Source organism: Trachypithecus francoisi, unplaced genomic scaffold, assembly GCF_009764315.1.
Source record: "Trachypithecus francoisi isolate TF-2019V2 unplaced genomic scaffold, Tfra_2.0 Lachesis_group5, whole genome shotgun sequence".
Taxonomy (NCBI): Eukaryota; Metazoa; Chordata; class Mammalia; order Primates; family Cercopithecidae; genus Trachypithecus; species Trachypithecus francoisi.
Genome location: NW_022681470.1, coordinates 92825256 through 92850454, shown reverse-complemented (window position 1 = coordinate 92850454; position 25199 = coordinate 92825256). Strand labels below are relative to the sequence as shown.

General features: G+C 49.4%; 1 protein-coding gene across 3 annotated transcripts; it reads left to right on the top strand.

Annotated features, from left to right (window-relative positions):
- Positions 1-491: 491 nt before the first annotated feature.
- On the top strand, positions 492-7632 carry HAPLN2 (hyaluronan and proteoglycan link protein 2). Of its 3 annotated transcripts, none has more exons than XM_033197426.1 (7): positions 492-1210; positions 1693-1833; positions 5365-5472; positions 5704-6057; positions 6249-6365; positions 6499-6681; positions 7008-7632. In XM_033197426.1, exons 3-7 carry the CDS (start codon positions 5388-5390, stop codon positions 7289-7291), a joined length of 1023 nt encoding a protein of 340 aa, XP_033053317.1. In that variant the 5' UTR covers positions 492-1210; positions 1693-1833; positions 5365-5387; the 3' UTR covers positions 7292-7632. The 3 variants fall into 3 exon arrangements, with proteins under 3 accessions (XP_033053317.1, XP_033053318.1, XP_033053316.1); XM_033197427.1 differs by having other exon boundaries at positions 1644-1833; XM_033197425.1 differs by lacking the exon at positions 1693-1833.
- Positions 7633-25199: the final 17567 nt, after the last annotated feature.

Sequence of the window (25199 nt, the reverse complement as noted above, 5' to 3'; positions counted from 1 at the left end):
AAAAAAAAAGTTAATTAGACAGGTGTGGTGGTGTGCGCCTGTAGTCCTAGCTAATTTTGAGGCTAAGTGGGGAAGATCTCTTGAGCCCACGTGTTCGAGGCTGCAGTGAACAATGATTGGGCCACTGCACTCCTGCTTGGGCAACAGATGGAGACCTTGTCTTAAAAAGAAAAAGAAAAAAAGGCCAGGCGCAGTGGCTCATGCCTGTAATCCCAGCACTTTGGGAGGCCAAGGCAGGCAGATCACGGGGTCAGGAGATCTAAACCATCCTGGTTAACACGGTGAAATCCCATCTCTACTAAAAATACAAAAAATTAGCCGGGTGTGGTGGCGGGCGCCTGTAGTCTCAGCTACTTGGGAGGCTGAGGCAGGAGAATGACGTGAACCCAGAAGGCGGAGCTTGCAGTGAGCCGAGATCATGCCACTGCACTCCAGCCTGGGCGACAGTGACAGACTCCATGTCAAAAAAAAAAAAAAAAAGGACTTTAGAGAAAGTGAATTTCCATCCAGGAAGACTAAGGATCCCCTTCTGAGTATTTTAAAAATGTTATCTATTTGCGCTGAGGGAAGAGGTAGAATACTAGGGAACCAATAAGATAACCTCTCTTTTGGAGAGATTTCCAAAGTCCTTTATCCTCAGAAATTCTCATGTTCCTCCCCAGAGAACATGAAAAATCCTCCTTACTGTCTAATCTCCATCTCTCCTATTGCAATGCTAGCCACTCCCTCTGCCCTCATGGAGCCCAGCCTTTCCCCTGGCCTTAGACAAAATCTCTTTAGAGCCCTGTAGTTTGGAGTGTTGAGAGAGATTCCATTTCAACCTTTTCACCATCCGTTCTCTGCCCCTCACCCTATTCTCTTCTTCTTGGGGATGTCAATTCCTGTTCTGAGACCGCCCCCAACCCAGGCCCTTTTCCGGTGGTATGTGCCAGCCGGTCCTGCATCCCACATCCCCAGCTGTTGACATTTCATTGCCATTACCCACAGAATAAAGAAAGGGGCCCTGTTATTCAACAATAGGGGAAAAGACAGAGACAATGGGAAATTGTGCTTCCGATGGGGTGGGGACTGAGAAGGAAAGGACAGACAGACAGACAGGGGGGTTGTACAGAAGAGGTCCGGTTTCCTGAAGCAGCTCAAAGTCCTGGATGGTTCCCACCTGAGAATCCGTTTGCAAAGGCAATGCGCAGTCAGGCACCAGAGGGCAGAGGTGAGTACTCTGTTGTGGGGAGAGGGGAGATGGGGATGCTGCTTACATGAGGTGCATATGGAAAGGGAGGCAGCTCGAGCTTGGCAGTTATAGATCTTTGAGCCACATTTAGAGTTTATCCCCATCCTCATCAGTCCAACACCTTCATATCCACCGATCAATCTACACCTCTCTGGTCCAAAGGCATCAAGAAACAATGAAGCACCTCACTTTCTGCACTCTTCCAGGTCATCATTCCTGGGTTGCTCCCTTTATTCCACTGCCCTTCATGGGTTCCCAGCCCTCATCCCAAGCCCAGCATCTTCCCCTAGTCCCAGAATAGTGATTTCCACAGATACAGTCACAGGGCTGGACACAGGTCTCTTAACAAGGCTGAGTGGACTGATGGGGGAGGGGGTCGTTCTTGGCATCTTGGCTTCTTCTTCGAGCACAGGACAGAAGCTTTTCCTCAAAGGTGCAAAAGGAACAACTGTGTTGAACAGGTGCTCAAGTCCAGGGTTTTAAGGTGCTTGGAACTCCCAGGAGCCTGGCAAAACCTTCATCCAGAACCTCTTCCTCAAGCAAGACAAAAAGCTGCTAAGCTCTGCTCCCTCCGTCTCTGTGAGGAGACCAGCTTCTAACTGGCAGGCAATGGAGCTGCTGACTACTCGTATTTTCTGTAAGGGGTATGAAGAGCATGCGTGTGCACTTGTTTTGAAATACAGAAATATAGATTAGTGATTAAGTGCTTGAGCCTCACTGTCAGATCTGGATTCAAATCCCAGCAAACCCGTCCTCTTACCAGCTGTGTGACCTCATTTCCTAAAATGTGTGCACTTTGGTTTCAGCATGTGTACAATAGGATTTATAATTGTTTCTGCCTCAGGATTGCTGGGAGGAGTAAATATAAAAATGTGCATGTAAAGTGCTTAGAGCAGTGTCAGGCACATTCAATTTTAAAGGTATTCATTTGAGCTATCATTGTTGGTCTCAGTCAATTTCAGTCCTCATGATCACTCTTACTTACCAAGTTCTCCTATAAAGAAGTGTTCTTTTGCTCATGTTCACATCCCAGATACTTTCACTTTTAACCACTGAGAAGTTTTCTGTGCCTAACCTCCGTTTCTCCTACGGCAAGCTGGTCTTTGGTCCTCATTTACAGGAAGATGGAGCTCCATTCTTTAGATTTCTGGTGACTTCTCAGGGTGCTTCCTCTGTTTCCCCATTCCCCATCCCGTCTTCTCATGAATCCTTAATGAAAGTTCATTCATTAAGCCACACACACTTATTTAACACCACTATGTACCAGAAACTATGCTGGGAACTGGAGATAACAGCTAACACATACACAGCACTTACTACATTCCAGACACTATTTCAAGCGCTTTCCATATATCAATTCATTTGCTCCTCACAACTACTCAGTGAGGTAGGTGTGCTATTATTCCCCACATTTCACTGATGAGGACACTGAGGCAGAGAGAGGTTAAGTAACTTGCGTATGATAATTAACTTATACATAGTCATGCAATTAGGAAATAGAGGAGCCAGATTTGGAAAATGAATACAGTGAAGTCGAGAAGTCTTCATTTTTTTTGAGACAAGGTCTTGCTCTATCTCCTAGGCTGGAGTGCAGTGGCACGATCTCGGCTCGCTGCAACCTCCACCTCCTGGGTTCAAGCAATTCTGCCTCAGCCTCCCTAGTAGCTGGAATTACAGGTGCATGCCACCATGCCCAGCTAAATTTTATATTTTTAGTAGAGACAGGATTTCGCCATGTTGGCCATGCTTGTCTTGAACTCCTAACCTCAAGTAATTCACCCGCCTAGGCCTCCCAAAGTGTTAGGATTACAGGCGTGAGCCACTGTGCCTGGCCTAGTCCAATTTTTTTTTTTTTTTTTTTTTTTTTGAGACAGAGTCTCGCTCTGTCGCCCGGGCTGGAGTGCAGTGGCCGGATCTCAGCTCACTGCAAGCTCCACCTCCCGGTTTATGCCATTCTCCTGCCTCAGCCTCCCGAGTAGCTGGGACTACAGGCGCCCACCACCTCGCCCGGCTAGTTTTTTGTATTTTTTAGTAGAGACGGGGTTTCACCATGTTAGCCAGGATGGTCTTGATCTCCTGACCTCGTGATCCGCCCGTCTCGGCCTCCCAAAGTGCTGGGATTACAGGCTTGAGCCACCGCGCCCGGCCTTTTTTTTTTTTTTTTTTTAAGGTCAAAGGGATAAGAATGATACAACAGGTGCCGGAGGCGGTGGCTCATGCCTGTAATCCCAGCATTTTGGGAGGCCAAGGAGGGTGGATTACCTGAGGTCAGGAGTTCTCAAGACCAGCCAGGCCAACATGGTGAAACCCTGTTTCTACTACAAATACAAAAATTAGCCCAGAGTGGTGGCGGGTGCCTGTAGTCCCAGCCTACTCGGGAGGCTGAGGCAGGAGAATTGCTTGAACCCAGGAGGCGGAGATTGCAGTGAGCTGAGATGGTGCCATTGCACTCCAGCCTGGGCAACAAGAGTGAAACTCTGTCTCAGAAAAAAAAAAAAAAAAAGAATGATACAAAAAAGGAGGAGCTGGGTGCAGTGGCTCAAACCTGTAGTTCCAGCTACTTAGGAGGCTGAGGTGGAAGCATTGCTTGAGCGCAGGAGTTGGAGGCCAGCCTGGGCAACATAGTAAGACCCTGTATCTTATTTAAAAAAATTTTAAAAGGGGGGAAATCAACTACTGTACTGAAATAGATAATTGCATTTAAAGTAGTTTTTAAAAATAACTTTATAATTTTTTTTTTTTAACTTCGTAATTTCTGGAAAACCTCCTTGATATAGTCTATATACGGATACATATTATGTTCAAATTCACACTGTTAAGTTTAGGTGCTAACAAAAGTACTTGTAAGACAAAAACAGTCCTGGCTGGGTGTGGTGGCTCATGCTTGTAATCCCAGCATTCTGGGAGGCCAAGGCAGAAGGATTACTTGAGCCCAGGAGTTCAAGACCAGCCTGGGCAACATTTTGAAACTCCATCTCTACAAAAAATAGAAAAGAAAAAAAAAATTAGTGGGGCATCGTGGTGTGCACCTGTAGTCCCAGCTACTCAGGAGGCTGAAATGGGAGAATGGCTTGAGCCTGGGAGGGCGAGGCTGCAGTAAGCCATGATCATACCACTGCACTCCAGTCTGGGCAAGAGAGTGAAACCCTATCTCAAAAAAAAAAAAAAACGGTCACCAGTCCAGCAGATCACAGTGCACTACAGTGTGGAAAACTGGGGGTGAGTAAAGGTTTCCCAAAGGAGGTGAGGCCTGTGCAACCAATGCAGGCACAAAGGAAAGGAAATGAGTGCAAACTTGGACTGTGTGGGAAACTGCCAGAAGTCCAGCATGTCTGGGGCACAGCGCAGGGGCCAAAGTGGTAAGAGGTGAGGTGGGGGCCATGCTGGAGAAGCAGGGAGCACCTGGATTATAGACAGCCTTGGAAGCTGTGGTTATGAGATTGGATTTTATCCTCAGGGCAACCGGGAGTCACTTTCAAGCAAGAGAGTGACAAGGCCAGGCACAGTGGCTCACGCCTGCTGTAATCCCAGCACCAGCCTTGTCAACGCAGCATGACCTTGTCTCTACTAAAAACTTAAAAGAAAAAATTAGCTGGGGTGGTGGCACATGTCTGTAGTCCCAACTACTCAGGAGGCTGAAGTGGGAGGATCACCTGGGGCTAGAAGTTAGGGGCCGCAGTGAACCATGATCATGCCACTGCACTCCAGCCTGGAATATGGAGCAAGACTCTGTCTCAAGAAAAAAAAAAAAAAAAAAAGCGGGAGAGTGATAAGATCATTTTGACTTTGGCTTCAAGATGGAGAATGGGTCCTGGGAGAGGATAGAGATGAGCTGGCAGTCCAGATGGCAAGCTTGGGAAGTAGCACTTGTGATGAAGGGGACAGGTAGAGGAGATGCTAAATTAGTACCTGCAGGCTGAGAGGATGTGACAGAGGAAGAGAGGGAGAGGAAGGGGATTGCTACTGCCTTCCTCCCCTCATCACCTTCCTTTTGTCACCTACCCCTTCTCTCTGCCCGGTGGCTTCCAACTGGACAGTCCCTTCTAGGAATCTCTGATGGGAGTTCACTGACAACCCTGCTTTTCCCCACCCTTTTGCCCCAGTCCTAACTGCCCACTCTTTGTGCCCTGCAGACAGTGCTGGGCTGCCCCCCATCATGCCAGGTGGGCTCACCCTCCCCACACTCTGCTGCTTTCTTCTTTGGGCCTTCACCATCTTCCACAAAGGCCAAGGAGACCCAGGTAAGACCCCAGCCCAGGCCAGAATCTGGGGAAAGCTTGGGGAGGCTGCAAGGGTGGGGAAAGGGGAAAGGGCAGTTGTTGCAGGTACTCAGGGAGTGAAAGTCATTGCTGAGAAAGCAATGGAGGAGAGGGTTGGGGGGCTCTGGAGAAAGCATTTGGGGAGCAGGGTCTGATGGGCACTTGGAGCAATGAGGATCGGGGGTTCCTGCCACTGTGGCCCCCTCTGCTCAGCATCCCACCCGGGCCCCCACTACCTCCTGCCCCCCATCCACGAGGTCATTCACTCTCATCGTGGGGCCACGGCCACGCTGCCCTGCGTCTTGGGCACCACGCCTCCTAGCTATAAGGTGCGCTGGAGCAAGGTGGAGCCTGGGGAGCTCCAGGAAACTCTGATCCTCGTCACCAACGGACTGCACGCCCGGGGGTATGGGCCCCTGGGAGGGCGCGCCAGGATGCGGAGGGGGCATCGGCTAGACGCCTCCCTGGTCATCGCTGGCGTGCGCCTGGAGGACGAAGGCCGGTACCGCTGCGAGCTCATCAATGGCATCGAGGACGAGAGCGTGGCGCTGACCTTGAGTCTGGAGGGTGAGGCCCTTCCACTCCCGCCCCATTCCTCTGTAGCAGGCGGGACCGCCTCGCCTGGGTCTCCCAGGGCTCCTTTCCAGTATCTCCCCCTCACCCCCGGGGACGCCAGCTCCCTCTCCCAGGCCGCGCCGCCCTTCCTCCCCCTCCGCTCCCATCTGCTGGCCCTCCCCAGGCTCTCCGCCACCCCCTAGGTGTGGTGTTTCCGTACCAACCCAGCCGGGGCCGATACCAGTTCAATTACTACGAAGCGAAGCAAGCGTGCGAGGAGCAGGACGGACGCCTGGCCACCTACTCCCAGCTCTACCAGGGTGAGCGGCCGAACCCAGCACCTCCCAGGCCCCGCAGAGCTGTCTCAGGGGCCCGAGAGAGGGCGCCAGGCGAGCTCAGTCTGGCTCCTGCCTGTGACGCCTCTCATCCCCGACCCCCGCCGTCTCCCGCCAGCTTGGACCGAGGGTCTGGACTGGTGTAACGCGGGCTGGCTGCTCGAGGGCTCCGTGCGCTATCCTGTGCTCACTGCGCGCGCCCCGTGCGGCGGCCGAGGCCGGCCCGGGATCCGCAGCTACGGGCCCCGCGACCGGATGCGCGACCGCTACGACGCCTTCTGTTTCACCTCCGCGCTGGCAGGTGAAACGCGGGGCGAAGGCAGGGTCTTGGGGCGGGGTCTGAAAAATGTGGGGAGCGAGGAGTGGACCTCAGCTTGAGATCAGGGCAGGGTCTCCGGGTCCCTCCAAGGCACCGCCCCTCTATCAGCCTGCTCGCCCGTCCGCCTGGGCTCCAGCCCAGCTCTCCAAACCCTCCCTGCACTTCTACCTCGATCCCCCCACTCCTAGTACCCAAGCTCGATCCAGCACCTCTGCGGCCCCGCCCCCCAACTCCGCCTTCTGGGAGTCAGCCGCCCCGCCCCGCCCCGCCTACCCTACTTTCGGTCGGTGACCCGCTGTGGTCCCCAGGTCAAGTGTTCTTCGTGCCCGGGCGGCTGACGCTGTCTGAAGCCCACGCGGCGTGCCGGCGACGAGGCGCCGTCGTGGCCAAGGTTGGGCACCTCTACGCCGCCTGGAAGTTCTCGGGGCTAGACCAGTGCGACGGCGGCTGGCTGGCTGACGGCAGTGTGCGCTTCCCAATCATCACGCCGCGGCCGCGCTGCGGGGGGCTCCCGGATCCCGGAGTACGCAGCTTCGGCTTCCCCAGGCCCCAGCAGGCAGCCTATGGGACCTACTGCTACGCCGAGAATTAGGCGCCCACCGTGTCCCCTCCAGCGCGCGCGACGAAGCTTGGGAGTCGTGGCGGGGTTCTCTCACCACCCCTTTCCGGAGAACCTCCCCTCCCTCCAGACCCGGAGCGGCCTCTCCAGACCTGTCTTCCCAGCCGGGGCCTGCGGGCCTCAGACCCTGGCTGGCTCGGTGGCGGAGAGGGGAAGCGGGGGCGCCCCCGGCGGCGAGATGCGGCGGTGACCCTCGGACCCGGTGCGGTTCACGAGCCCCAGGAGAGGACTCAGCTACCGCCGAGGGGAGGGAGAGGCGGCCGGGGGCATTAACTGACCTCTGAGTACAGCAATAAAATAACCTGGGGATCTTTTGTGTTGGGCGGAGCTGTAAGCGCTGCGAGGCGTGGAGAGGTGTGTGTGTGTGTGTGTGTGTGCGCGCGCGCGCGCATGTCGGGGCTGATGACCCGTGATCCTGCGTGTCCACTGAGCACCTAAGACAGGGTAAGGGGTAGGGTTGTTGCCGTTACGGGGTGGGTCAGCGGAAGAGCGGGAGTGCAGTGGGAGGGCACCAATAGGCCAACGGAGAGGGAGAACTGGAGACCACGTGGGCGCCTGGCCCACGCAGGAGAACCCAGCATGTTGTTGCGCCAGGCGCCACGCGGGGGCGCCGCACACTCACCTAAGATTAGTTCAAATCTGCCAGGGGCGCCCCATGCCACCAGGCCTACCCTGTGTGCCCCAGATAACAAACATAAGACAACTTAGGGCCGGGCGCGGTGGCTCACGCCTGTAATCTCAGCACTTTGAGAGGCCGAGGCGGGCGGATCACGAGGTCAGGAGATCGAGACCATCCTGGCAAACACGGTGAAACCCCGTCTCTATTAAAAATACAAAAAATTAGCCTGGCGTGGTGGTGGGCGCCTGTAGTCCCAGCTACTCGGGAGGCTGAGGCAGGAGAATGGCGTGAACCCGGGAGGCGGAGCTTGCAGTGAGCCGAGATTGCGCCACTGCACTCCAGCCTGGGCGACACAGCGAAACTCCGTCTCAAAAAAAAAAAAAAAGGCAACTTAAACATATTTCAAAATGTGCAGCCTGCAGACTTCCCTGAAGCGTTTGCATAGACTACTGTTAAAGATAGGAAAGTGATATTCTTGCTGGAATTGACAGGAAATTAACCCTGCAGAAGGAGGAGGCAAACACCAAACACCAGGGCCACCAAAGGAAATGGGCAACTGGACAAGCAACATTCTTAACTCGTGGCTAAAGGAAACATACTAACAATTCAAGAGACAAATTCTAATGTTATTAATTCACTTTTCACATATATGTTGGTGTGTATATACATAGGTTTCTAACTATACTACAAAAAGCCTGAGCTGGATAATACTAATGAATGGGGCAAAGGGCATGAACAAGCTAATGGTGCTTGATATATATAGTAAAATTGATTTCCAAGGGGGTTCTTGCTATAATTGCTAAAGAGAATTCATGCCATGGAACATTATATAAGGGACAGAGAATGATAGAATGAACAGCATCTTCAAAAACCATCACACAACAAATGAGATATTTGTGCCATTTCCTAAACCTTGACTTTCTCATCTTGGTATGGGATAGTAGTGTTTGTCTTTTGTGTTTGTTGTGAGAATCAGTTGAGGCATTGCATGTACTGGGTAGTACCTGCCTGGTACACATAACAGGCACTCAAGTGGTACCTATAATAATTAATAATTATTGTGATTACAGTAATATAGCAACAATAGTAGTTTTTCAGCTTCTTATCAGGCAGCCTGGAGGGTTGGTTGTCGTATAGCACTATGTTAGTCAAGATCATGTAGATTATGCTGTGAAAACAACTCCCAAATCTCAGAAAGCAAATCTAAGATGACTTAAACATATTTCAAAATGTGCAGCCTGCAGATCTCCCAGAAGCATTTGTGGAGACTACTATTAAGGATAGGAAAATCAGGCCCAGCGCGGTGGCTCACACCTGTAATTCCAACACTTTGGGAGGCTGAGGTGGGCGGATCATTTAAGGTCAGGAGCTTGAGACCAGCCTGGCCAACATGGTGAAACCCCGTCTTTACTTTAAAAATGTAAAAATTAGCCAGGCATGGGGGCGGGTGCCTGTAATCCCAGCTACTCAGGAGGCTGAGGCAGGAGAATTGCTTGAACTCGGGAGGCGGAGGCTGCAATGAACAGATATTGCACCACTGCGCTCCAGCCTGGGCGACAGAGCGAGACTCCATCTCAAAAAAACAAAACAAAATAAAACAAAGGTTTATTTCTCAGGCTACACGGTCAACAAGGGAGTTCTTATTTTTGTCATTCAGGGACACAGGCTGATAGAGTACCCACCATCTCGAATACTGTCAGTCACCATACTAGCAGGAAAAAATAATAAGAGCTCTGCAGAGTTTCATAAAGGCAATTAATAGCTCCCACCCAGAAGTGACACCTGTCCCTTCAGTTGACAACTCATTTGCCAGAACTAATCACATCGCCCCACCCAACCACAAGGGGGCAAGAAAGAACAATCCTTCTTTGGCCTAGAAATAGGAAAACTGGAAATATTTGCTGAACAGCATCAGTGTCCACCATAAGCACAAAGGAGAGCAGTCTAGACTCTGGGACATATTGGTAGTCACCCATCCCTCTACCCCTTTTCTGGGGTTTCTAAGCTATTGCCTATGATGAAGTTAGAGCCCCAGAAAGCCAAGATACTGGACCCCAGCAGCTCAGCCAGCAGGAGGATGGCTTTTCTTCAGTGTAATGCCTTCAGCCTAAGGGCAACAGATCATACAAGAAATGGTCATGGGCCGGGCACAGTGGCTCATGCCTGTAATCCCAGCACTTTGGGAGGCCGAGGTATTTGGGATCAGGAGTTTGGGACCAGCCTAGGCAACATGGCAAAACCTCATCTCTACAAAAAAAATACAAAAATTAGCTGGGCTTGGTGGCACACTCCTGTTGTCCCAGCTACCCAGGAGGCTGAGGTGGGAAGATCACTTGAGCCAGGGAGGTCGAGGCTGCAGTAAGCCGAGATGACACCACTGCACTCCAGACTGGGTGACAGAGCAGGACCCTGTCTCAAAAAAAAAAAAAAAAAAAAAAATGAAAAAGGCCATGAGAAGAGCTTTCCATTTGCTGCAAATCTCCATTTCTTCAGTCACAAAACCACAATACCACTCATTCCTACAACTACTCTGTATATTGCTATCACCATTATTTCTTATTATAGAAAATTTGAAACATACACAAAAGTAAGGAGAATAGTATGATGAACTACTCCATCACCTGGCTTGGCCATTATCAAAATTCTGCCCTTCTTTTTTCATGGGTCCTCTCAGTCATGTTGGGTTTTACTGGAGTATTTGAAAGTAAATCTCAGATATCCTATCACTTCACCTGTAAGACTCAATATGCATTTCTAACACACAATGACTTCTAAAATTAACCATAATTCCATTATCACACTTCTCCAACAAAATTAAACTAAATATTAGTCATCTAATACTTAGTTCATGATCATTTTTCCCTGAATGTCCAAAAAATAAAATTCTACAGTTGATTTGCTCAAACCAGAATCCAACTAAGGTCTACAACTTTGCAGTTGGTTAATTTGGGGGCTGAGGGTTTTTTTTTTTTTTTTTTTAACAGACAGGGTTTCACTATTTTTCCCAGGCTAGACTTTAATTCCTGGATTTAAGTTATCCTCCTGCCTCAGCCTCCTGAGTAATTTTTTTTTCCCCCTAAGACGGAGTCTTGCTTTGTCACCTAGGTTAGAGTGTGGTGGCGCAATCTCGGCTCACTACAAGCTCCACCTCTCGGGTTCATGCCATTCTCCTGCTTCAGCCTCTCGAGTAGCTGGAACTATAGGCGCCCGCCACCACACCCGGCTAATTTTTTGTATTTTTAGTAGAGACGGGGTTTCACCATGTTAGCCAGGATGGTCTCGATCTCCTGATCTCACGATCCACCCGCCTCAGGTTCCCAAAGTTCTGGGATTACAGGTGTGAGCCATCACCCTCGGCCTGAGTAATTTTTTTTAAGTCTCTGTTAAGTTACAATACTTCTGCCCCCTTCATTTTATCAATGCCATTGTATTTGTTTGTTCAAGAAACTAGGTCATTTTTTTCCTGTCAAGTTTCCCACATTCTGGATTTGGCTGAGTGTACCCTTGCAAATGTCATTTAACATGTTCCTTTGTCCCCTGTGATTGTATTTAGAAGTTTGATTAAATTCAAAGAGTCATGGTGGCTCACACCTGTAATCTCAGCACTTTGGGAGACTGAGGTAGGCGGATCACCTGAGGTCAGGGGTTTGAGACCAGCCTAGCCAACATGGTGAAACCCCATGTCTGCTAAAAGTACAAAAAATTAGCCAGGCATGGTGGCAGGAGCCTGTAATCCCAGCTACTCAGGAGGCTGAGGCAGGAGAATCGCTTGAACCCAGGATGTGGAGGTTTTAGTGAGCTGATATCACGCCAAGGCACTCCAGCCTGGGCAACTGAGTGAGACTCCACCTCAAAACAAACAAACAAACAAACAAATTCACGTTCACTTTTTTTCTGGAAACATTCCGTAAGTGATACTGTATCCTCTTTCATCACATCAGGAGGCACCTGGTGACTGGTAGTTCTACTTTCTTTTGTTTGTTTGGTTTTTGAGATGGAGTCTTGCTATGTCACCAAGGCTGGAATGCAGTGGCACGATCTTGGCTCACTGCAACCTTTGCCTCCCAGGCTCAAGTGATCCTGCTGCTTCAGCCTCCTGAGTAGCTGGGATGACAGGCATGTGCCACCACACCCAACTAGTTTTTTTTTTTTTTTAAACAGAGTTTTGCTCTGTCACCCAGGCTGGAGTGCAGTGGCGCGATCTCGGCTCACTGCAAGCTCCACCTCCCGGGTTCACGCCATTCTCCTGCCTCAGCCTCCTGAGTAGCTGGGACTGCAGGCGCCTGCCACCACACCTGGCTAATTTTTTTTTTTTTTTTGTATTTTTTTTTTTTTTTTTGAGACGGAGTCTTGCTCTGTCACCCAGGCTGGAGTGCAGTGGCCGGATCTCAGCTCACTGCAAGCTCCGCCTCCCGGGTTCACGCTATTCTCCTGCCTCAGCCTCCGGAGTAGCTGGGACTACAGGCGCCCGCCACCTCGCCCGGCTAGTTTTTTTGTATTTTTTAGTAGAGACGGGGTTTCACCGTGTTAGCCAGGATGGTCTCGATCTCCTGACCTCGTGATCCGCCCGTCTCGGCCTCCCAAAGTGCTGGGATTACAGGCTTGAGGCACCGCGCCCGGCCTTTTTTTGTATTTTTAGTAGAGACGGGGTTTCACCATGTTAGCAAGGATGGTCTTGATCTCCTAACCTTGTGATCCACCCGCCTTGGCCTCCCAAAGTGCTGGGATTACAGGCTTGAGCCACTGAGCCCAGGCTTTTTTTTTTTTTTTTTTTTTTTTTTATTTTGTAGAGACAAGGTTTCACCATTGTTGCCCAGGCTGGTCTCAAGCTCCTGGGCTCAAAACATCTTCCTGCCTTGGCCTCCTAAAATGTTGGGATTACAAGTGTGAGCCACCACGCCTGGGCCTTAATCTACTTTCAGTGATGTTGAGACTGATCAGTAAATTCAGAGTGTCTGTCCGTTAATTATAAGGTTCTTCATCGTAGGTCAGGCGCAGTGGCTCACGCCTGTAATCCCAGCACTTTGGGAGGTCAAGGTGGGAGGATCACCTGAGGTCAGGAGTTTGAGACCAGCCTGACCAACAAGGTGAAACCCCATCTCTACTAAAAATAAAAAAGTTTAAAAAATTAGCCTGATGTGGTGGCAGGCGCCTGTAGTCCCAGCTACTCAGGAGGCTGAGACAAGAGAATTGTTTGAATCCGGGAGGTGGAGGTTGCAGTGAGCTGAGATTGCGCCACTGCACTCCAGCCTGGGCGACAGCGCAAGACTCCATCTCAAAAATAAATAAATAAAAGGTCTCCATTGTATTAGTTTCCGGTGTCTGCTGTTACAAATTACCACAATTTTGTGTTTAAAACAACATACATTTATTCTCTTACCATAGAGACATTTATTCTCTATCAGCCAGAAGTCCAAAATCTAGGTTTTCAATAACACAGTGGTACAACAACAACAACAACAACAACGACAACAAAAACCTAGGTGTCGGCAGGGCACTCCCTCTGGAGGTTGTGGGCAGAACCCTTCCTTGCCTCTTCCAGCTTCTCGCAACTTCTGTTCCTTGGCTTCCTTAGCTGCATCACTCCAATCTCTGCCTTTGTGGTCATGTAGCCTCCTCCTCTTCACGCGTCTGTGTCTTTTCTTCTTCTACCTCTCATAAGGACACATGTCATTGGATGTACCCCACCTGGCTAGTCCAGGATGAACTCATTTCATGACCCTTAACTGAAGTTAAGGAATGAATTCACATAATGAATTACATCAGCAAAGATCCTTTCCTGAAACAAGTAACATTCACAGTTTTCAGGGATTCGGCCATGGACATATTATCTTTTTTTTCTCCTTCTTCCTTTCTTTCTTTCTTTCTTTCTTTCTTTCTTTCTTTCTTTCTTTCTTTCTTTCTTTCTTTCCTTCTCTCTCTCTCTCTCTCTCTCTTTCTCTTTGATGGAGTTTCACTCTTGTTGCCCAGGCTGGAGTGCAATGGTGTGATCTCAGCTCACCACAACCTCCGCCTTCCAGGTTCAAGCAATGCTCCTGCCTCAGCCTCCTAAATAGCTGGGATTATAGGCATGCACCACCACCCCAGCTAATTTTGTATTTTTCGTAGAGACAGAGTTTCTCCATGTTGGTCAGGCTGGTATCGAACTCCCAACCTCAGGTGATCCTCCCATCTCAGCCTCCCAAAGTGCTGGGATTACAGGCATGATCCACCGTGACCAGCCTATGGACATATTTTCTTGTGACCACCATTTGACCCCCTTCACCTATCAACCTTTTATCTGATGGCACTGATGATCATTGTCTAGATTCATTCATTCATTAGCAGTTGCAAAATGGAGATTGTCTAATTTTGTCATTCCTCCTCCTCCTCCTCCTTCTTCTTCTTTTTTTTTTTTTTTGAGATGGAGTCTTGTTCTGTCACCCAGGCTGGAGGTGCAGTGGCTTGATCTCGGCTCACTGCAACCTCTTCCTCCTGAGTTCAAGTGATTCTTCTGCCTCACCCTCCCGAGTAGCTGGGATTACAGGTGCGTGCCACCATGCCCAGCTAATTTTTGTATCTGTAGTAGAGAAGGGGTTCCACCACGTTGGCCAGGCCAGTGTCGAGGTCACCTGACTCAAGTGATCTGCCCACCTCAGCCTCCCAAAGTGCTGGGATTACAGGCGTGACCCACTGCACCAGGCCCACCTTCATTTATTAGCTGTGAGTCATCTATAAGAAAAACTGCTCTCAATAACTGCTTTGTTACTCTGACATTTCACCCATTCAGGAAAGGTAGAATTAATGCTTGATTATCTCCCATTTGTCTTAGGTGGGCTAAGGAAGATCTACTTCCTAAAAGCAGATCTTGAGTCAGGAACGTAAGTAGTTTATTTGGTAAATGATGCTTAAAGGCACTGGGAGAGGAGTGGAGAAGTGGGATAGGAAAGGGAAGGGGGCCAGTTAGAGGCATGTATTAGAGCAGGTGGGCAAATGGTGTTAAATCCTGCTAGTAACCTAGGAGAAGTGTAGAAGCTGCCTCAGAGAATCCTACCCAAGGGGCAAAAAAATAGAATATAATTGTCAACTCCCTCTCTGTTGGTTGAGACCTCCTTCTGGGAGCATTAACTCTGCAGCATTCCTGGTTTGCCCTGAGCACAACATGCTCCCACAGCCAGAATAAATGCCTCCGGGCAGAGTCACAGATGTTCACAAAGATGCCTTCTCCTTTAGAGGTGAATGCTGAAGGATGTGGGTCACAGTACCATCCACGCTTTGCACTGCTAGGATCCATTCGTGCCTCTCATTCCCTGAGTTCATTCTATCCTGTCTCTGATGCTTCAAGGTGGTGGCTGATTGTAATTTCTAACTCTTTTAAAAGAAAGTCTTAACAACAGGCTGAGTGTGGTGACTCATGCTTGTAATCCCAACACTTTTTGAGGCCAAGGTTGGAGGATCACTTAAAGCTAGGAGTTTGAGACCAGTCTGAGCAACAAAGCAAGACCTCTGTCTCTAAAAAATAATTTAAAAATTCACTAGGTATGGTGGCATGTGTCTGTAGTCCCAGCTACTAGGGAGGCTGATATGGAAGGATTTCTTGAGCCTAGTAGTTTGAGGCTGCAGTGAGCCATAATCATGCCACTGCACTCCAGCCTGGGTGACAGAGTGAGACTGCATCTGTTTTTTTTTAAAAAATTGTACAACCGGTGGGTTAGTGGGACAAACCATAACCATTGCTGCAGTTGGTTCCAAGGCCGAAATCAACATTCAACATTTCCCTCCTCTACAGTTCATTCTGTTGGTCTGCAGGGCTTTCTCAGTGGAAAATCCAGGCCTTCATGCCTAAAGTTCTCTGCCTTACGTTTCCATGCCCTTGCCAGGCCATCATTGATACAACTGCCTGTTCATCGGATAATGATGATGAACTATCTCTGCTTGCATAATTCCTTTCTTTGTGTACTGGCCAATTGGTATGAGATGCCCCAAATGACCCAGTGGCTGCTGTAGCCTTAGGTTTAGTAGTACCTTCACTGTGACCTCTGGGGGCTGCATCTGCCACTCCAAGAACCAGGGCTTCTAATCCCGCAGACCTTAAATGTATAAAGACAGGAGGCACAAATTCCCCCAAATGAGTCACTAGGACTGATGGTGAGAGGGGTATTCCTTCTTCCATACCTTGGTTCCTGTACCCCTGATTTCTAGTTATCTGGCATATAGCACTATATAATGACCATTAGCTCAAAACATGTACTGCATTTTGCAGGACAGCACCCAAGTCCCAGAGGGTTTTTCCGCAAGCTGGCTTTAGATGTGCTGTAATGAGGCCATACTAACGTACTAGCAAGCTGGAAGGTTCAAGGTGATGTGATATATTATAGCATAGAACCAATGGATCCTGTGGTTGTGTGTCCATTGTCACACTTCCTTCACTATAAAGTGGACACCCTTGGTTAGAGGTGAGACTATAAGGGATCTCATAAGGACAAATCATTGACTTTGGGCCCTTGATATTTGGTGCTGGCCAAGGCATTTAGTCAGGAAAGACAAATCCTTATCCAGAATATGCACTAATCCCAGTGAGGACATATTGCACCTCCCCCAGATTGAAAGAGATACATTGAAATCAACATACTATCACGCGGGCAAGTGACTCACACCTGTAATCCCAGCTACCCAGGAGGCTGAGGTGGGAGAATCACCTGAGCCTGGGAGGTCGAGGCCACAGTGAGCTGAGATCACACCACTGCACTCCAGCCTGGGCAACCAGAGTGAGACTCTGTTTCAAAAACAAACAAACAGACAAACAAAAAACATACTATCAGCTGCTTGGTTGATCTTCTTGAGGGCTGGTACCATGTTGAGGGGTCAGCATCTGTCTCTGCTGCAGACAGGCCAAACATTCAGCAGTGGCAGTAGCTAGACGAGCCTTGATGAGAGGCCACCCATGCTGGTGGACCCTTGCATAGACTCCTGATCTACTGCCACAACTACTCCATTCATGGGCCCACCATGGAAGCCCTGGCATGACAAAGGCTGGAGTCCTTCTGTTCCTTTAGCTATTCAATGCCCCCTCTTCAGTGAATGTTCTTTAATGGTACTGATATAAGACACAAAGATTTATCACTTTGTGCTCACTCCTATAAGTCCATCCATATACCTCTTCCCCGGACATCCTTACCTTCCAATCTTGCTCTCTTCTGGCCCCTGACCAACCAATGAAGCCACTGCCACTGCTCAAGAATCCACGTGTATATACTTTCCTCAAGTCACCTCGCTCACTGCAGAGTAGACCACCAGTGTGCTGCTTGAAATGTCCTCCCTGAAGGATTTCCCCTCACATTGTCTTTCAAGGCCACCCCTGAGTGGGGCTGTAGTGTGGCAGCATCCAAGTTTAGCTCATATCGATGGATCAGACAGACCCACCCATGAACCAGGCCTACATGTTTTCCTCCTCTAAAGCCTGGTTATAGGGAAATTCCCACAAGTCTACAGGGTGAGCTGAGAGAGGTACAGGAGCAACAGAGACAGGTAAAGTGGAATCTGGACTCCCTGCACTTGTAGCTTATTCATGCCCTCTGGACATGCTTACATCCAATTCTAAATATACCATTTGTGTTGCTGCTGTGCCCATATGTCTTCATGACTTGGTGGGTCTGAAAATTCCCAGATCTTGATGGCAAGCAGAGACGAGAAAGGGAAGGAATCCAGTAAAGGTTGCATAATGGAACAGGCTATGGCCGTGGACAAATGAAATGCACGCCTGCTGGGGCGCTCTGGGGGCTGGTGTAGAAATTGCCACTGTTTTCCCACCTGAGAGATGAGGAGGCTGGGGTTTTAATTTACCAACTCTGGCTGGGCGCCGTGGCTTACGCCTGTAATCCTAGCACTTTGGGAAGCCGAGGTGGGCAGATCACCTGAGGTCAGGAGTTTGAGACGAGCCTGGCCAACATGGTGAAACCCCATCTCTACTAAAAATATAAAAATTAGCCAGGTATGATGGCACGTGCTTGTAATCCCAGCTACTGGGGAGGCTGAGGCAGGAGAATCGCTTGAACCCGGGAGGCTGAGGTTACAAAGCTGAGATCACACCACTGCACTCCAGCCTGGGTGACAGAGTAAGACTCTGTCTCAAATAATAATAATAATAATAATAGTAATAACAATAATAATAATTTACCACCTCTCCACCTGTCACTTGTTGAGGGCTGGTCCCAGGGGCATTAACCTTCTGGCACTTCTTTTTTTTTTTTTTTTTTTTTTTTTTTTTTTTTTGAGACGGAGTCTCGCTCTGTCGCCCAAGCTGGAGTGCAGTGGCCGGATCTCAGCTCACTGCAAGCTCCGCCTCCCGGGTTCACGCCATTCTCCTGCCTCAGCCTCCCGAGTAGCTGGGACTACAGGTGCCCGCCACCTCGCCCGGCTAGTTTTTTTTTTTTGTACTTTTTAGTAGAGACGGGGTTTCACCGTGTTAGCCAGGATGGTCTCGATCTCCTGACCTCGTGATCCACCCGCCTCGGCCTCCCAAAGTGCTGGGATTACAGGCTTGAGCCACCGCGCCCGGCACCTTCTGGCACTTCTGACTTACTGTGCACTTAGGCCAAGCATTCCTCCACAGACACAAATATACTCGGGCAGCAAGCAGTCTTTGGTTTGTTGAGTGCTAAGAGAATATGGGTCAGGCCAGCAACAGGATGTGCTAGCCCCTGTTAATTTTCAAAACCTTGAATCGGTGCCCTATCAGTGTCCAAAGGTGACCAGTGGCTTTATTTTTCAGTATAATTATGAACTCATGAACTTTTCTTTTTTTTTTTTTTTTTTTGAGGCGGAGTCTCGCTCTGTCGCCCGGACTGGAGTGCAGTGGCCGGATCTCAGCTCACTGCAAGCTCCGCCTCCCGGGTTTACGCCATTCTCCTGCCTCAGCCTCCCGAGTAGCTGGGACTACAGGCGCCCGCCACCTCACCCGGCTAGTTTTTTTGTATTTTTAGTAGAGACGGGGTTTCACCGTGTTAGCCAGGATGGTCTCGATCTCCTGACCTCGTGATCCGCCCGTCTTGGCCTCCCAAAGTGCTGGGATTACAGGCTTGAGCCACCGCGCCCGGCCGAACTTTTCATGTATTTGATGTGTTTCAATCTCGTAGTCATTATTCATTTTAATGCTGAAACTGTTTCATCTTTGGCCAGTGGGAGTCTTCTCAAGTTGGCTACTGGGTCTTTTTAAAATGAACCTCACCTAACCTGAGTTGTATAACTGTAACTTCCTTATTCTCTCTCTCTCTCTCTTTTTCTTTTTTGTTTTAGAGAGACAAGGTCTTGCTCTGTTTCCCAGGCTAGAGTGCAGTGGCACCATTCTAGCTCACTGCAGCCTCATACTGTGGACTCAAGTGATCCTCCTGCCTCAGTCTCTCAAGAAGTTAGAACTATAGGCATGTGACACCATACCCAGCTAATCGATCCTCCCTTCCTTCCTTCCTTCCTTCCTTCTTCCCTCCCTCCCTCCCTCCCCATCTCTCTGTTGTTCCATCCCTCCCTCCCTTCCCCTCTTTCTTTCTTTCTTTCTTTCTTTTCTTTTCTTTTCTTTTCTTTCTCTTATTGGTACAGACCAAGTCTTGCTATGTGCCCAGGCTGGTCTCCAACTCCTGGATTCCAGCAATCTTCCTGCCTTGGCCTCCCAAAGTGTTGGGATTACAGATGTGAGCCACCCCACCCAGCTAAACTTCCTTATTCTCTAGTCTGTCAAACTGTCCTGGCCCAGATCTGGAATTTCACCAAAGAGTCCTTGTTCCTTTTAGTAGGAAGTGCTATATGGAGATCACAATTGGGACACACAGGGGATTCATTGTTACTGGGTTGTCACTGCTTCTGAGCCTTTTCAGTGGCACGAGTTCATGCTGATAGTTCAATTCAGATGAAGGATTAGCAGTATTTGCTGGGCATGGTGGCCTACGCCTGTAATCCCAGCACTTTGGGAGGCTGAGGTGGGCAGATCACCTGAGGCCAGAATTCAAGACCATCCTGGCCAACATGGTGAAACCCCGTCTCTACTAAAAATACAAAATTAGCTGAGCATGGTGGCATGCTCCTGTAGTTCCAGCTACTTGGGAGAACTAGCAGGGGAATCTCTTGAACCCAGGAGGTGGAGGCTGCAGTGAGCCAAGATTATACAACTGCACTCCAGCCTGGGCAACACAGACTCTGTCTCAAAAAAAAAAAAAGATTAGCAGTTTTTCCTTAAATTTCCTTCTCTTACAGTCAAAATCTTGGTTTCTAACACTATTAATATTACTAATTACTTATTTACTTTATTATGATAAATAGTACGTTATAATAACTCTCAAAATAGGCTGGGCGCAGTGGCTCATGCCTGTAATCCCAGCACTTTGGAAGGCCGAGGCGGGCGGATCATGAGGTCAGGAGATGGAGACCATCCTGGCTAACACGGTGAAACCCCGTCTCCCGTCTCTACTAAAAATATAAAAAATTAGCTGGGCGTGGTGGCGGGTGCCTGTAGTCCCAGCTACTTGGGAGGCTGAGGCAGGAGAATGATGTGAACCCGGGAGGCGGAGCTTGCAGTGAGCTGAGATCACACCACTGCACTGCAGCCTGGATTACAGAGCAAGACTCCATTTAAAAAAAAAACAAAAAAAAACATATATATATATATACATATATGTGTGTGTGTGTGTGTGTGTGTGTGTGTGTATATAACTCTCAAAATAATAATGCCAACATTAAAATTTATCCATGGCTCCTTTCGCCCTTCGAGGGCTGGAGAGATATAGTCAAAATGCTGAGTTTTATAATCACTTGAGATAAATTTTTTTTTTTTTGAAACAGAGTCTCACTCTGTCTTCCAGGCTGGAGTGCAGTGGCACAACCTTGGCTCACTGAGACTTCCGCCTCCCAGGTTCAAGGGATCCTCCTGCCTCAGCTGCTCCAGTAGCTGGGATTATAGGTGTACACTACCACACCCAGCTAATTTTTGTATTTATAGTAGAGATGGGGTTTCACCTTGTTGGCTAGGCTGGTCTTAAACTCCTGACCTCAGGTGATCCGCCCACCTCTGCCTCCCTAAGTGCTGGGATTACAGGCTTGAGCCTGGCCGAAAGAAAATTCTTCTATGTGGTTTTGCTGCAACTTCATATACAGTTAGGTACATTTGTTATAATTTGTTTTATATTTTTAGGGATTGCTTTATTTTTCTTCTTTTTAATTTAATCTAAAATTAATGTAAACTCTAGTTAATTTTGTATTTTAATTATATAAAACATTTACATGGCTCCAACATCAAAACCATACAACAAGGGGTTATTACCATTTTACAGGTGAAGAAACTGAAGCACAGAGAGATTAGTACCTGCCCCTACATCACAGAGAAATAAGTGGTCCTTCACCATAGGAGGCTGGGAGAGGCACTACAGGCAGCCTTCTGGTGGGACCTCACTAGGTAGAGTCAGATGTACTCGGGCTCCAGCCCTCCAATTCCTCCCACTATTCTTTGTGGAACAAGCTGGTGGTCTTCTCTGAACACATGGGTTTGCAACCCTCAAAGCGCAGTCTGACCAGCTCATGGGGACTCTGGCTCCTGCTGGTGCAGCAGGGAGGCTCTCTGATGATGCTGTTCAGCCTGTAGTTCCCATTGCTGTCTCCCTACTGCTCCACTTCCCCTCCCACTCCACACTCCACACTCCCTGTCTGTGGCAGCAGTAACCCTCAGAGCCACACTCAGCCATTTCTGCCCCCCACCCCCTCCCGCCTGGGCTGGGGTCCTGTGCTTCCTGGCCTCTTTCAGAAGCTTTCAAAGCCCCCATTCTCTGAACACAGCTGTGCCAGCATTCAGAGCCACATCCCCCTCTTCAGCCCTACTCCCACATGCCCATGGCACAAGACCCAGATGCCTGTGCAGGGCCTGGGAGAGGAACTCAGCTGCCTAGGCCCCCACCCCAAGTCTGGGAGAAAGGAGGCAGGTGTTCAAGGAGGTTGGCAGGACAGGCTCTCCCAGTAGCCACTGTGGAATAGAATCCAATGAGGAAGGCCCAGGGCTAACACTGGAGATGGGGGAACTCAGGGTACAGGAACATGGAGGGGATATTCTCTTTTCTGAACTTGGGTCATGGCCTCGGCTTTGGCATGGATGGGGGATGTTGGGGGTCTGGTGGAGGCAGGAGATTGATTGTTCTCATCCAGAGAGGCTGGAAAATTCCCCAGGGCCCAGGAGACTGGGAGGCAGCCAGCTGGGCTGCATGTGGGAGAGGGAGGAGAGCTGTCCACGCTCTCCCTCTCTCTCTCTTTCTTCTCTCCACCTCCCTCTTTCTCTCTGCCCTGATAGACATCTGGGGAGCCCTGGCAAGAACGTTGCCCTGGGAGACTTGATTTTTGGTCATGGTTCAGCCAATTCCATGCTGTGTGACTCTGGACAGTTGCTTGACCTCTTCGGGTCTCAGTTTCTGTGTTCAGAAGATACTCAAGGTTACTGGAGAAATTTTTCTCCTGTTACTGAGACAGGAGGTTCTACTTGAAATTTGACTTTCATTCTTCCCGCTGCCATTGATTCTGTTTGCTTTCAGCCAGTCCCGGGGATCTCTTTCTGAGATCTGGACGGACTAGGCAGAGGGAGGTCTTGGTTCTTGCCTCCTCTCAGAAAGTGAATAGAATAAAATAAAAAAAAAAAAAAGAAACAAAAAAAAAAAAAAAAAAAAGAAAGTGAATAGAAACAGGGGAAGATGCATATGGCCAAGGGGCTGTAACTGTAAAGAGAGTCCCTGATCAGCAATTGCTGGTTCAAACTGCAGGTTAGCCTTCAGTATACATTTCTCAGCTGGAAATGTTGAAAAAGGCTCAGAGTGCCCATTTCCTCCCCTGAGAAATCCTCTGGAAAGGATTCTACTCCCAAATAATGAGCCCTCCAGGGGAGTGGTCCTCTGACCTCCTGGCCAGGCGATCTGGGCAGATTAGGTTGCTGGGTGTGTGCGCATGTGTATGTGACTGGGAAAGGAAAAGAACTAGATTTTGCTGAGCCCAAGTCATGAGCCAGGGGTTTCCCTTGCCCAGTTCAGGTACAGTAGATATTGCCCAGTGCAGTAGATATTATTCAGCCCATTGTTCAGAAAAGAGAGCTTCAGAGGAGGAACAGGGCCCTTTCTGAGGTTTGCCACTGCAAATGACAAAACAGGAATTTGACCTCAGTGCCTGTGATGCCAGAGTCCTCGTTTGTGCAACAGCAGCTGTCTGTTCTCTTACCACGTCTGGTCTCCCACCAGGGATCTGCCTTTTGGAACAGACTGTCTGATACCAGCCCTTGTCCAGACCCAGGTGCTGCTGGCCTCAGTCAAGGGTGGACTCCCCCAGGGCACCGAAGTGAGTGCCAACCCTTCTGGTCATGAGGAGAGGTGGTAAGGAAGGTCACTTTCTCTGCCTTCTCTGGTCACAGCCAGGTTTCCCTGAGGCAAGAACTGTGGTTACATCTGAGCCACCACTGGGATTAAATTTCAGCCGCTCGGTTGCCTGGCTCAGCCTGGCTGGCCTCAAGCCCTGTAGAGCCAGTGTGGAGATAGGCTGGACACACGCATCCATGCTGAGACTGTCCTGAGGAAGGGGGATTTTCTTGCAGCTCTGAGATGCAACATCTAAGGGGAGCAAAAAGACATCCTAAGGCTGCCCAGACCTGTCCCTAAAGGCCTTCTCAGATCCCCTCTTTCTACTAGAAGATTGGAACTGCATTTCCAGACCTCGAACAGTTCCTAGTCCACAGTTGGAATTCAATTCAACTCATATTTGTTTAACAAAGTAAATAGATTGAGATCCCTTCCTCCCCAGACTCTCCCAGGCACCTTCCTCTGTTCCCTTCAGTCTTGCATCCCTTTCTGGGGCATTTTTCTTTTTTCTTTTCTTTTCTTTCTTTCTTTTTTTTTTTGAGGCGGAGTCTTGCTCTGTGGCCCAGGTTGGAGTGCAGTGGCCGGATCTCAGCTCACTGCAAGCTCCACCTCCTGGGTTTACGCCATTCTCCTGCCTCAGCCTCCCGAGTAGCTGGGACTACAGGCGCCCACCACCTCACCCGGCTAGTTTTTTGTATTTTTTTTTTTTTTTTTTTTTTGAGACGGAGTCTCGCTCTGTCGCCCAGGCTGGAGTGCAGTGGCCGGATCTCAGCTCACTGCAAGCTCCGCCTCCCGGGTTTATGCCATTCTCTCGCCTCAGCCTCCCGAGTAGCTGGGACTACAGGCGCCCGCCACATCGCCCGGCTAATTTTTTGTATTTTTTTTTTAGTAGAGACGGGGTTTCACCGTGTTAGCCAGGATGGTCTCGATCTCCTGACCTCGTGATCCACCCGTCTCGGCCTCCCAAAGTACTGGGATTACAGGCTTGAGCCACCGCGCCCGGCCGTTTTTTGTATTTTTTTAGTAGAGACGGGGTTTCACAGGGTTAGCCAGGATGGTCTCGATCTCCTGACCTCGTGATCCGCCCGTCTCAGCCTCCCAAAGTGCTGGGATTACAGGCTTGAGCCACCGCGCCCGGCCTTCTTTTCTTTTCTTTTTTTTTTTTTTTTTTGAGACGGAATCTCGCTCTATTACCCAGGATGTAATGCAGGGGTACAATCTCGGCTCACTGCAACCTCCGCTTCTCAGGTTCAAGCAATCCTTCCTGCCTCAGCCTCCCGAGTAACTGGGATTACAGGCACCCACCACCACACTAGGCTAATTTTTGTATTTTTTTAGTGGAGATAGGGTTTCACCATGTTCGCTAGGCTGGTCTTGAACTCCTGACTTCAGGTGATCCACCCGCCCTGGCCTTCCAATGCTGGGATTATAGGCATGAGCCACCGCACCCAGCCTGCATTTTTCTTGGTAAGGAAATTTACCATCCACCCCTCCCTACCCCCCAGGTCTTCTTGTCCTGTTCCTACAGTAGATGGGTCTCTGAGAAGGTGCCAGAATCTTCCCTTTAGACCCTCAAAGATTTGGAGTGGGTTTTCTTTGCGAGCTTCTCAAAGCCCTTTGAAACCAAGTCCATAGCGCTGGGAGTGAAAGCCAGGCAGTGGTGAGTGGGGACGCTGGCACATTCAGTGGGGAGCAGTCCAGAGTTCCCAAGAGGGACCTAGGGTGCAGTCTAGATGGAAGGCTGGGGATCTGCCTTGAGGCTGCATTTGCATTGAGCGCACCTCACTTTACTTGGGGTATTTTGAAAATGCTGTGGAGATTATGGGGATCAAAGCCCTTCAAAGCTATCCTTGGTGCCAATATTGGTATCCAGGGGAGGGAATCTAGGCATCTGGCTGTCCTGCCCACTGTCCAT

Coding starts and splice junctions, on each gene's coding strand:
- HAPLN2 (XM_033197425.1), top strand. CDS start 1,057: ATGGGGTGGGGACTGAGAAGGAAAGGACAGACAGACAGACAGGGGGGT. Junction 1,211..5,364: donor TCAGGCACCAGAGGGCAGAG/GTGAGTACTCTG, acceptor TGTGCCCTGCAG/ACAGTGCTGGGCTGCCCCCC. Junction 5,473..5,703: donor CAAAGGCCAAGGAGACCCAG/GTAAGACCCCAG, acceptor CCCTCTGCTCAG/CATCCCACCCGGGCCCCCAC.